At 35.8% G+C, this 12421-nt stretch overlaps 1 protein-coding gene across 1 annotated transcript in view; it reads left to right on the forward strand.

Annotated features, from left to right (window-relative positions):
- The window catches only part of PARPBP (PARP1 binding protein), a 59328-nt gene that overhangs the window by 22298 nt on the left and 24609 nt on the right, over window positions 1–12421 (forward strand). Inside the window, 1 exon segment of the mRNA XM_019474402.1 lies at window positions 10420–10603. Within this exon segment, the coding sequence (XP_019329947.1) occupies window positions 10420–10603 (184 nt within the window).

The raw sequence follows: 12421 nt of genomic DNA on the forward strand, positions 1-12421 counted from the left end.
GGGTTGACGGTTGGACTTGATGATCTTAGAGGTCTCTTCCAACCTTAATGATTCTATGATTCTCTTGGATGCAGCCCATTTGGTTCCATGGACTTATATGGGCTCAGTTCTGTCAAGTAAACCCTGACTTGATCCTTATCCACTGCTGACAGTTCTCCTCTGAAAACTTTCTCTAGTCAGAGGCCTGGTGAAGACTGAGGCAAAGAAGGCATTGAGTACCTCAGGTTTATCTGTGTCCACTGTTGCAAAATCTCCTGCCCTTCAGCAAAGGTCCTTCATTTTCTTTGTTCAGCCTTTTAATACAAAAGCAGCAGGTGAAGCTACTTTAACATTCCTTGCAAGTCTCAACTCCAGCTGAGCTTTGGCTTTCCTGAAAACATCCCTAAATACCAGGGCAATGCTTCTATATTATTTCTTTGTAACCTGTCCCTTCTTCACCACCCTGTGTAAAGCCTTTTTGCATTGAAGGTCTGTCATCAGTCCACTGTTTAGCCAAGCTGGTCTACTGATATTTCTACACGTTTTCCTGAGTATTGTGATGGACTGTTCTTGTGCTTGTAATATGCTGACATTAATAACATGTCAGCTTTCCTGAGTTCCTTTGTCTTTTAGAAGTTTCTCACATGGGATTCCATGTACCAGTTCACTGAATAAGCTGAAATCTGCTCTCCTAAAGTCACAGTCTATATTCTGCTACTTGCTTTCCTCGCTCCCCTAGGATCTTGAACTGCACTACTTCATGATTGCTACAGCCAAGGCTGCCATTGATTTTTATTTTCTTTTTCGCAACATCCCTGACCAATTCTTCCTTGTTAGTGAATAGCGGACCCAGCTGTGTGTAACCCCGTGTGCTGCCCATCCAGTATCCCTGACACCCTCTAGAAATCTTGACTGCTTGCATCCCATTGTGATGCTCTTCCAGCAGATGTTGGGGTGGTGGTGGTAAAGTGCCCTGTAAGAACCAGGGTCTGTGATACACAGCCTGCTGAGAGTTGCTTTAAGAATACTTTTCCCATTTCCTCACATGTGTTGGGTTGTCTGTAACAAACTCTGACCGTGATTCACAAGCTCTCAACAAGCCTCTTGTTTGTCCAATAGAAGAGCTCCTCCATACCTCTGAGCTGCTCCTGCATATAGAGGGCACTCCCCCACCTTGTCTTTCCTGAAGAGCTTCTTGTATTCATCCTTTGCAGCGCTCCAACTGTCAGGCTGTCCCACCATGTCTTGGTTTATTCCAATGAAGTTGTAGTTCTGTAACCACAAGGATCTTATATTACTTCCAACTTGTTTTATTGTGTTTTACGGGGTAAATCTCTTTACGCTGTTCTAGAGTATTTGCAATGTGCTGTTCCTCAGTAAAATACTGAGAACTTAGATACTCTAACCTTAGTTTCTCAACTCATAGCATCATTGAAATGAAGAATATTTTTGTGTTTAACTATTTCCAGTGAAAGTTTCTGATTATATAGAATGACCCAAATTAAGACTATATTACCATTCTACCATGTTAACAAACATTGTGCTTGTGACTTAATTAAAAATGTTCTTTCATTTTGAAGAAATAGAAAAATATCAGAAAGGCTGATGTAAGAAAATAATTCTTTTATAAGAAAAAAAATCAGGTTTAAATCAGACTCTTAAAAAATTTTCACTGAAAATGCTTGCCACTTCAAAGACTAATGTGCTTTAACATAATTTTGAATTAAATTATCTGCTTTACCTACACATTTAACTTTATAATGGAAATACTGATATCTTTAATCTGATTGTCTTCATTTAAACTTAATGTTGAGAATTTTTTAAAATATATTTAGAAGTAAATGATTTTTAAAATAAGCTTAATTGTTGTTTAAATTGGATTTGCAAGAAAATAGAAAACTTTGAAAAAGCTGATCTTTTGAGGGTAAGTCTGACTTAAAACATCACGGTTGAAGTGTGGTATCTTAAGTGCCCCAATTGTACAATACTGCATTTAATTAAATCGTGATTTTTGTAATTTGCTGTCCCTTTCCTTAACTTCCTAATTTAGGCTGGTGCTGGAGAATACACTGACCATTATGTCCTAGATATTGAAATTCAAGTAGAGTCCCTTAATTAAAAAGAACATATGGAGGCTGTGGTTCTATGGCACTTTTATATCAGTGCTGGATTGAAAAAACTGACCCTTATGCCATCATACAGATATCAAACTACTAGTTCATCTTTTTCTATGGCTTCCCTTTAATCCAGATTTGAGAAGCAGTCTGGCAGCTCCCTGCCCATAATTCCAATCCTGATAACTTTCAGTAAATTGCAGGAAAGTGATTATGTCTAGAAGGAACTATTAAATTGGATATGTTATGGTGGAACAATGGAACTGTAGCATGGAATGCGTATGGCTGCTCATAAAGAATCTTATTCTGAGAAGAATACTTATTTAGTTTTATAGTAGCTTCATCACCGGACTTGAGGAACATTGCTTGGTATGGAGAATATCCAAAATTAATTTTGGTGAGAGCAGACACTGACAGAACACCAACTTTGTTTTTTGCAGTAAGTTCTTGGGAAGGTACCAGATCTTTTAGATGGTGGCACTTCCTGAGGAAGAGTCACTCTGGTTTCTTCCACCAAGCGAAAAGATAGAAACTTTTGGCAATACAGCAAAAGCGGCAGCAGCAACATGGAAGAATACTTAGCAACAAGATTCTTTTGTGCTGTGCTTTATTGTGGATCTAATAAACTGTGAAACTCCGAAGGGCCTAAGGTAGAGTCTTCACCTAATATTTAGTTCTGTATGGTTTAAAAAATCAGAGTAATAATGCATGCGTCCATTGTTTGAGGTGGAATTTTTGAGTATTATGAGTGTTTTGATGTAGTTACTTTTTTCTTTTACAGTTATATTTAAAATCTAGATAAGTTCACTGATACAATTTTATTGTTGAAATTTTGAAATCTAAATTAACATGAACTAATTTTTTAAAATTCATGCATATAACGTAATTAGAAAAAACCATTGGGTTTGTTTTAAAGGCACAGTTACTGCTCTGTTAATAGCATTTTTATTTTGTATTGTTTCTTAGATAAATTTTGTCCTGCCCTTCTACCCAGGTAGATGAAGGTCTAGTTGACGTCCTGCTTCTTTGCATTCAAGAATAGAATTAGATTGCTACTCTTTTCATATAGTTCTACATTCAAAAATTGGATAACTGTTCAGTTCTTATCAAGTTCTAAAACAGCTCCTAAATCCAAAACAAAGAAAAAGGCTGTGATCCCCTCCCACCCCGTGATCACCAGGTGTTTGTAATCTGTTTTATGACATTTGTTCCCACTATGTAAGTTAGATAGCTGTATATTTGTCATCTATTTTTTACCTCTGTTGGAGAAGTTGAAATGAATGAATAAAAATGTTGACGTTAGTATAATAGAATTTTGATAGATTCTTTTCTGTTCTTGGAATAGGCTTTAGGAGTCTGTTCTGCTTTTTATCAGGTTTTGAATATTGTCCATATCCTCAACTCTTTTTTTTTTTCCTTCTGTATGCTACTTTAGTCTTTTCCACAAAAGATGTATTTCCAGAAAATAAATGAAAGTGCTTCTGCATCATATTAACTTTGCACACTAAGGCCCCAGTTCTGTAAGAAGAGCTCTTGCCGATGTCATTGAGATTTTAGGTAAGCAGAGGAGCTTGTTTATGTGATAATCTCCGTAGGAACAAAATAGACAAGGCATGCAATTAGTTTCTTATAAATTAGTTATCTCAACATAAGAAAAGACAGTTTGATAAGGAAAGTGAGATAGAAATAGATAGGACTGGGACACAGATGGTGTAAGGCAAAAGGGTTCGAGCAGGCACAAGATCTGAGAATATTTTTGGTAGAAGCAACTAGTGACAAGATATGATTTACACAATGCTTAGTTAACAGGTAGAGTTTTACATTGTACTATTTTTTTTTAAACTCCCTTTAGAAGCACTGATGCAAATAAGGCATTTTTAGCATGTGATTAATTTTATTTTAATGTAGACAGCTGTTTTTCTCTGCCTACAAGACAGGTGAGATTAATACCACCTGAACTGTCTACTCCTCTTTTAGTGCTGGTTCATGCTGAAGATGGTAAGCTGCTCCTTCTGTCAGTTGATCTAAAATGTTTGGGAACTTGTTAATTTAAAAACAAATGTTAATGGAACATTGTCTGTAAAATTAAACACTTAGAGGCTGCCAGTGAAGTCTTAATTCAGTTGCCTGAGATGCATGCATTAACATAGTCTTTAATTGTGTGATCACATGCTTTCCCCTCACCCACCCAGCAGTCCTGGCTTTTCTGGATGGGAAATAAGAGTGTAAATTGAGACTGTGTAACGGAAGATGGTAGTGTTGGACCCTTTCCAGCTGCTGAAGCATATGAAGAACAGTGCAGGCCATCAAAGAAGGGAAAGGGTGCTTGGTTCTAGGTCTCTTCTGCTGATGGATGCATTTGGACTTTGAGTCCACTCAGTGGAAGATCACCACTGTACTGTTGGATCCAGGCTTTTGTGTCTGAACATTCCCTGCTGGACAGTGGAAGGTGGTTGTTTCTAAAGGGTTGGGTTTTTTAGCATTTATAATTACTCTGCATTTTATTTGGTTATTTCTATCATAGATAACGATAGCAGTGGGTTTTCTAGTTGAAGTTTCTTTCAGTTCATACCTTTTGAACAAAGAAATATTGTTACATGGTGACTCTGAACAGAAGATCATAGTATTAGTGTTTTAAAAAAATTACAACATCTGTCATAGTGGTAACTGACAGATGTTTACTGCTAACTGGATTTGATGAGTCCTCCTTCAATGTGATTTAAAAGACCATGGATGTGAGACTGAAGTACTTTATCCTAGAATATTTCATGTCACCAGCTTATGATCTGAATGAAACATCAGAGAAAGCTTGTTAGCAGTCACCCTGACTGGAAAGGGACAAGGTCTCTCCAGTTCTGTATTGCCTTAGACAAATGGTATTGCTTTGTTTAATGTATCAAGTTCATTCTTGAATTCAGTTAGGTTTCTTGCTCCTCTTTGAGGATTAAGAAGAACTAAAATTCTTAACTTTTGCTGCTGTAAAAATTATCTGAAGACAGATAACTTTGCCCATGTAATTCCATATTCAAAACAAACTTTTGCTGCCCTTCTAGCTGTTAGGAATGTCAAAGTGGATAACAGTTTTCATCCTTGTTCCATTCATATAAACATTTTTTTCTAGTACAATGTCAGATATTTTAAAATTCATTTAAGTTCAATTGATTTTCTAGATAGTATAAACCTATAAAAGAGTAATATCAGAGCAATCTGGCATAGGGTCTCCTTTTTTGTAAAAAAACCAAAACCAACCAAACAAAAAAACCCCAAAACTCCACAAACAAACAAACCCCAAAAAATCCAAGTTGCATTTTTACCACATTTTTCTTTTATCTTCATGCTTTTAGTTAATCTTTTTAAACCTCACTAACAATGAAGTCCTACTAGTAGATCTGAAGTTGCTCAGGTAACTTATTTGGTTGCTTTAAATAGTACTATTGTATTTATTGTTGAATTAACTTATAGTTTCATCTTCAAGATGGTTTATTTCTTTTGTTTTTTGATCCAGTGAATTGTCTTTTCTGGGAAAAGAATGATACTCTTTTTACCACAGAAAGGACTCTATAAACATGGACAGAGCCCTAGCCATCTCCGTTTGTGCTCTAGATGGCATATATAAAGATATTAAAAGAATGCCTCTCCTACTAAGACTGGCTTGACCGTACTTTTTGCAACTGCTAGACATGGTTTAGTTAGGGCTTTCTGTAGTAAGCTTTGAAATATTCATGAAATAGCACAAATGAGGTGGATTCAACACTATTCAAGACTAATAAAACAAACCTCACAACATAACTTATTTTGTTATATCATATCCTGGTGTAAAATGGCATAAGCTATGGCACAGTGTTTCAGTACTAATTCACACACATTAGGTCAGCATTTTATGTCTTGGCCTGTTTATATAAATTCTAGTTGAAGTATGAATAAACTTTTCCTTTTCTGTGCTCCAGTTAGTACTGTGTATATCTGATGGGGGACTGGAACTCTTTCCTGGAAAAGAAGAAGGAATACGGAGAGAAAAAGAGATTAAATGAACTTTACTTCTAATAGCAAATATCTTTAGTTGGCATTGGGTAGTAGAGACAAAAAAATAAACATAAAAAATGTTTTTATCACTTTTTTTTTTCCCCTCAGTGAAAAGCTACAAGGTAATCGAGTCACATACAGAGCATAGCATTTAAATTAAGGGCATGATTATCGTAACTGATGCCCAGTGCTATATGTGTAACAATACTTTTTCTTCCAGCATACATACATGCTGGAATGTGCATGTAAAATGTGTGGAAATTATAACCATATAGATAAGCTCAAGATATCTGTAGACAGAAAGGACTGAACCTGGCTTTCAAAGACAACGTCATCAATCCCTTCACCTGCTTGTTTGTCGTGGAGTTCTAGGTTCAGCACAGTATTTATGGAACAGATACTACTCATTTAATACGAAGCTTTTTCTCATTTGAGGGTATTATTTTGGAAAGTGTCAGTTTAGAGCTGAGGGAAATAAAGCAGTTTGGCAAGAAGCATCAGGAGACTTGGCTACAGTTCCTATATACATCTCTGAGACAGAACTTCTCTTCAGTAGTGCTCTCTCCTTACCTCTTGACAACTTGCACTGGATGATTTTTTTTTCCCCTTGAACTTTTCATTCTCTTGTGGTTAGACTGAATTGTGGTTTTTGGAGCAGAGGTACACCAGCATCTTTTTTTTTCCCCCTTTTTTTTTTTAAACTATCCTTTCTAAGATCTGGATGATTCTTGACCTGTGTGCGAGACTTCACATGGTGACTTTTCTTTTGGCTAAGTGCATACATTGTGCTTAAATTTCTGCAAAACACAAGTTTTTCTGTTTAACGAAACCTGCAAATCTAATGTGAATTGAATAATCTTTAATCTGTAGAAGTTAAAGATGAGAATTGTGTGGAAATACTGGTTTTGACCTGGAAAAAAGCCAAAAAAAAGTTTCAAGTTAACTTCAGGTTTTCTAAGTTATTTACAGGAGTCTTGTTCAGCCAGAATAAGCCAAAACAGCAAGGTCTCTGGCCCAGTTCCCTCCGTGTATTTTAACAGGAAACAATATAAACAAACTAGTTTTCCTCTGACTCAATTCCTATTCTTACCTAGCTCTGCCCACTTATTTTATATGAATGTAGATACAGAGTTCCATTTGATGGGGGTTCTCCCAGCTAGAATTTTAAAAATTAATCTTCAGAATTTAATGTGTGCAAAATATACCTTTCTTTCAATTTGCAAGGTATCTGTTTAGGGTAAGTAAGCAGGAGTATGGAGGAAGCCAGTAAACATGGAGAAAGTTGAAAAATTAGTCATCATCTTACTCTTGGCTATGTCACCTGGAGTAATAAAGCCATTGGCATTGCTTTGGGGTTTTTTTGGCAGAGATGTGGTTTGCAGCATCATAGATGTATGTAAAAATTCTACCGTAGGTGCTAATAGCAGCCCAAGAGTTCAGGATGTGTGAATAAATACGGAGTCATTTTGTACAGTGCATGGTACAGTTAAATCAAAACTATTGGTGTCTGAGCTAGATAGACTGATGTTAGGTTACACTCAACGTGCTGCATTTCTGCTTTTATTTGGACTAGAAACCTAACTATTAGGGAAACAAAAAAAAGTAAAACTTCAGTAATTCTGCTGTTAACGGCAGGATTTAGCAGGCTAACCTTTTTTAGGGTTGGCCACCCTATCCAGTTATTAGATGTTGCAGGAAAGTGGCTAGTGTTTCTTAAAGTCTACAAAAAGAAACTCGAGGTTAATTGGAAAAGGAAGATGGATTATTGCAATAGATCATGAAGCAGATTGACTGCAAAGGAAAAATCTTAGAGCAGGAGTTCAGAATGAACAGAATTGCTTTTGTTGCTTTTGCCTGACGTTATACTTAGGCTTTATAAAACTTAAAAAAAAAAATCTGACAGGAAATTAGTCTCATAATGGAACTTAGCATCACAAGCATATCTAGCTTCATTGGAAATTTTTTGTCAAATACATGGTGACTGGAAGGCTGGGGGTTTTTTTCCTTGTTTTAATTTAATTTTTTGAGTCACTTCTGTGACCACAGTGAATGTGCATTACTTTAAGGATATGAAATGTGATTGTACACCTTCAAAAGAAGGGTTCATAAGCACAGGATCTTGTCTCCAACACTGGCAATAAGTACATGCCTTGTAAGAACAAAGAAAATGTTTATGATACTTTTTCCGAATGCTGTCTCAATCTCTAATTTCAGTTCAGGGTATTTTCTGAATACAGAGTTCTACCTATTTTTCCTGGGTATTAGTGTTTTTTAAAGAATGGGTCCTTTGTGTCTCTTGTTATGATTTTGTTTCTTCCTTTATTCTTACGTGTGTTATCAGCTGGTACTGAAAGGTGAAAATAACTCTGTATGTGAAAAAGTAAAAGGGGAGGGAATAAATTTTAAAAAAACCCCAACAAACTTATAAATTAGAGCTAAAAATAAAAGAAAGAAAATGAAATTGAAGACGAAATGTCACAGGGAAGTAATGAAGTCCTTATATATACGTGATGTTAAACAAGATAAATGATTGCTTGGTGGGGTGCAGGGAATCTTGATTATAATCAACTTCGTCAGTCTGAATAATGGGTTCATGTCCTGAGAAGACTGGAGAATTGATGATAAAGTTTCCAAACAGCATGCAACTTCAAAAAGCTTTTGGGAAGAGATGCATTATGGTGTAGGAGTGCTGAATGGTTCTTGTAATGCTTTTTTTATTTGCCCAAACTCAAGCAATGGTAAAACATACAGTCTTTCACTTAATGTTTTGTGTAGGTACTGGAAAAAATTATTAAGCTTTTGACTCAAGGGGTTTATTCTGTCTTTCACTAAACCATTAAAGTAGTCAAGACACATTTGCTGTCTCAATGTAGTTTTTGATCATCTCTGAGATAAGATCAGTGATCCCCTAGCTAATTTACTTAACCTGGTTCATAGTCATAGTTCATAGTAGTGCTTCATGACTAGCGATTCCTACCTTCGTACCTCCATATGGCTTTTGCATCTACTCACCACACATTACACTTGCAAAATGAGCAATTCACAAGAATGGAAAATCCAAGTGTTAGGAGTGATGGGACTATGCTCACTCATTATAAGCTTTAAGTTATTTTGTTTTATTAATTTTGAGCAGCATTGTTCAGGGCAGCACTTTCAACCCCTGAGTGGAAAGATGCACTTATAAGCGGCCAGTGGAATTCTTGGAATTGTAACTGCTTCTTCTCATTCACTAGGTCTGGGTAAATCAAGGTGCACTGTCACAAGAGCCTCAGTCCCTGTAGCCGTTTTTTGGACACAAGATCTTTGGGTTTTCTTGCGATTCTTCAAGAATTGATTATGTTTTGGTTTTTTTTATATACTCACGATAATGCAGTCTACCTGGCAGCCTGTTATATTTCCATTTTTATAGAACATGTGGTTCTTGCAAGTCTGAGGGAGCAAGACATGGTGTAGTTCTCTCAATACTGCCTATTGGAGCGTCATCTGTACAACTGTAACGGCTAATCATTCAAGAGTATCACTGGGGAGAGACCTGGTAGTTCTAATCCAAAAGTGATCCCAAAAGTAGTCTGTCATACATGCAGCATGGATGGTTCAAGGTACAGGACCATGAAATGAAATTAGCAGTCTAAACATAGTTTAGGTGAACTCACAAATGCCTTCTTTTCCTTCTATAAAAAGAATTGAAATAAAGCCCCTATATCAATCAGATTCAATTATTTATATTTTTGATGTCAAACTGCATGGACATTTCATAATTAAACTACTAACTTTTCTCTAGGCATTTTTTCTAGTTGATGAGAAAAAGATTAATAGTGTGTACCTTTATGGCAAACAATGATGTTCATCTAGTCTAATTACTATCTATTTAAATAAAATTGAAAGCAGATTAAGATTTTGAAGCACTTTCATGAAGCACAAAAGACTCAAAAATCTAATAGGCTGTTAAATTGGAATGCATGTTCCAGTGAAACATTTTGTTTACACTTAACAGCTTATGAGCAAACCGGTAACTGTAGGTTTAAAGAAAGTACTTTTCTTTGAACTTTTATGGAGAAGTTAGTTTTGTGTTGCAGTTCAGAGTATTACTAGATGCTGAATTCATTACCTTTCCTTATAATCTTTTTTTTTTTAGCAAACTATTATGTTGGACAATACTTCTACACTGCTGTTTGATTTAAAAGATCAAAGCTGTTCTCCAAAGAGTTTTGATTAACTGTGAAGACTGGCTATGTTCAACACTAATAGGTATACTAAAGTGCTGCCAAGATTAATGTGGAGATGACCCTGTGCCTATTTTCAGAATCGCAGGGGGGCGAATTCTGTCAACAGTGAAGATGCATCTGATAAAAGGCCGAAGCAATGGGGATCCTTTTTGTCAGGCAGTAGAGGAAGTTGTACAAGATTTGGATTTGAAGATTAAAAATATTATCGATGCACAACATGAAGTCTTGACTGCCAGCACTACTGGAGTCAGTCCAGCATGGGTAATGGGACTTCTTTTGTTCTTTTTATTATTTAGCTATACAAGAAAGCAAATGCCTTTTGCCTGTTTTGTTTCTTTTTTATTTTTTAAAGGACTTTTTATAGAGTATTATCTTTTCCTAACAATACAGAGCAGTGTCATTTCCTCTACACTGTGTTTTTAAACTTGTTGAAAGACTTATACTTGAGGATTACAGTGTGGATTTCAAAAAGCTGATTTACTTAAACTAAACTTCTTACCTCAAAATTGTAAATAAAATACTCTTCAAAACTTAATTTGTTCATGCAGTTGTTATAGATGTAGATATTTATAACTGTCAGGTTTGCCACTAATTTCAAGGCAGTAGAGCTATAACAAATTTCCAAACAAAAAAAACGCATGAAAGTGGAATTAAGATCTGAGAACATGTATCAGTAATTTTGATTAAAATACACAGGTTTTAATTAGCTCAGCGTCAAGTATTTCTAAGGGTAAGGCATTCAAAATAAGGTTAAATATGGAAGTCCAAAACATGGTGAAACATGGAGTGGGAGGGGAATAAAAATAAAACCCCAAACAATCAACATGTAAGTTTTTCTCTTTTAGTGTTTCAAGGCATTAATGATTTGTGGTTTCTGTACTTTGAATCTACTCAGGTTTATACTATGATCTTTTTTGTGATGAAAACATCAACCAGCTTTAATTATTTTATTTTACTTTGTAGATATATAAAATATCTAATGTCATGTATTTTTGTCTAGGAAACTTTTAAAAACTTATAGACACTTGGAATGTGTGTACATTGTTAGAATGCTTTGTTTTGTGAAATCACTGGAATTATCCCATGGTAACATAAGATTTTTAACAGATTTTAATCAGACTTCCAATATGCTTTTTCTTTTCTATAAGAGCTAAAACCAGCTGGACCCTAGTAGCTAGTTAAACTGGTTTAAATGTGTGTTTCCACTGAGCAGTTGGAGTATATATTTCATCCTCATTTTCCTGTTTCCCCTGAATCTTTCATCACTGTATTTCCCTGTTTCTCTTTCATATCCTTCTATTCCTTTCTCTTCCCCATCTGTAAAATTGATCACCGTTACCAGTTTTGTCTTTATTTAGCTACTTGTATTACTGATAAAAATTTTAAAAATAATTTAGATCATTATAAGCCAGGTAAAACTATTTTAGTGAAACTTCATTATTCAGAGAAATTCACCAAAAAATTGCTTTTCCAAAATGGTTAATGTTTCTTATTGTTCTCCATAGGTCAAGTTTATAGTCTATAGACTCTGTAGAAATGTTTACCAGTATCCTTACTGAGGCAGAAGATAGCAAAGATAATTGTATCCTGATGTTGTTAGGAAATGTGGTTAAATACTAATCCCATTGAGAGCAATGTGAAGTTTTTCTCAAAATGGGCACCTGAGGGCAGCTTATGAACTTAATTATATTACTGTGAGTTTGTGGTTCTATGTTGAAGTTTTTGCCAATTCTTGATTGCTGGAACATCCCATCTACTTGTCAATGGGCAGATTCTACTATAGTTCTTCTCAGTGAGGAAACTTGAGTACTTAGCACAGGATGATGGGCTTTAAGCTAATCCTTTTCACCATACTCCCTACAGTACATCCATACTCACCACAGTATGGATGTAACTGAGAGCCATCAGAGATGACTGTGGTCTGGATGCGACTGATGCGCTGCTTGGCTTGACAGATCTAGTGCTGTATTGAGTTTATGTGGTAAGGTTTTGGTAGTGGGGAGGGCTGCAGGGGTGGCTTCTGTGAAAAGACACCAGAAGCTGCCCCCATGACAGACAGAGCCAGTTCCAGCCGGCTCC

Source organism: Aptenodytes forsteri, unplaced genomic scaffold (genome assembly GCF_000699145.1).
Source record: "Aptenodytes forsteri isolate BGI_AS27 unplaced genomic scaffold, ASM69914v1 Scaffold56, whole genome shotgun sequence".
Classification (NCBI taxonomy): Eukaryota; Metazoa; Chordata; class Aves; order Sphenisciformes; family Spheniscidae; genus Aptenodytes; species Aptenodytes forsteri.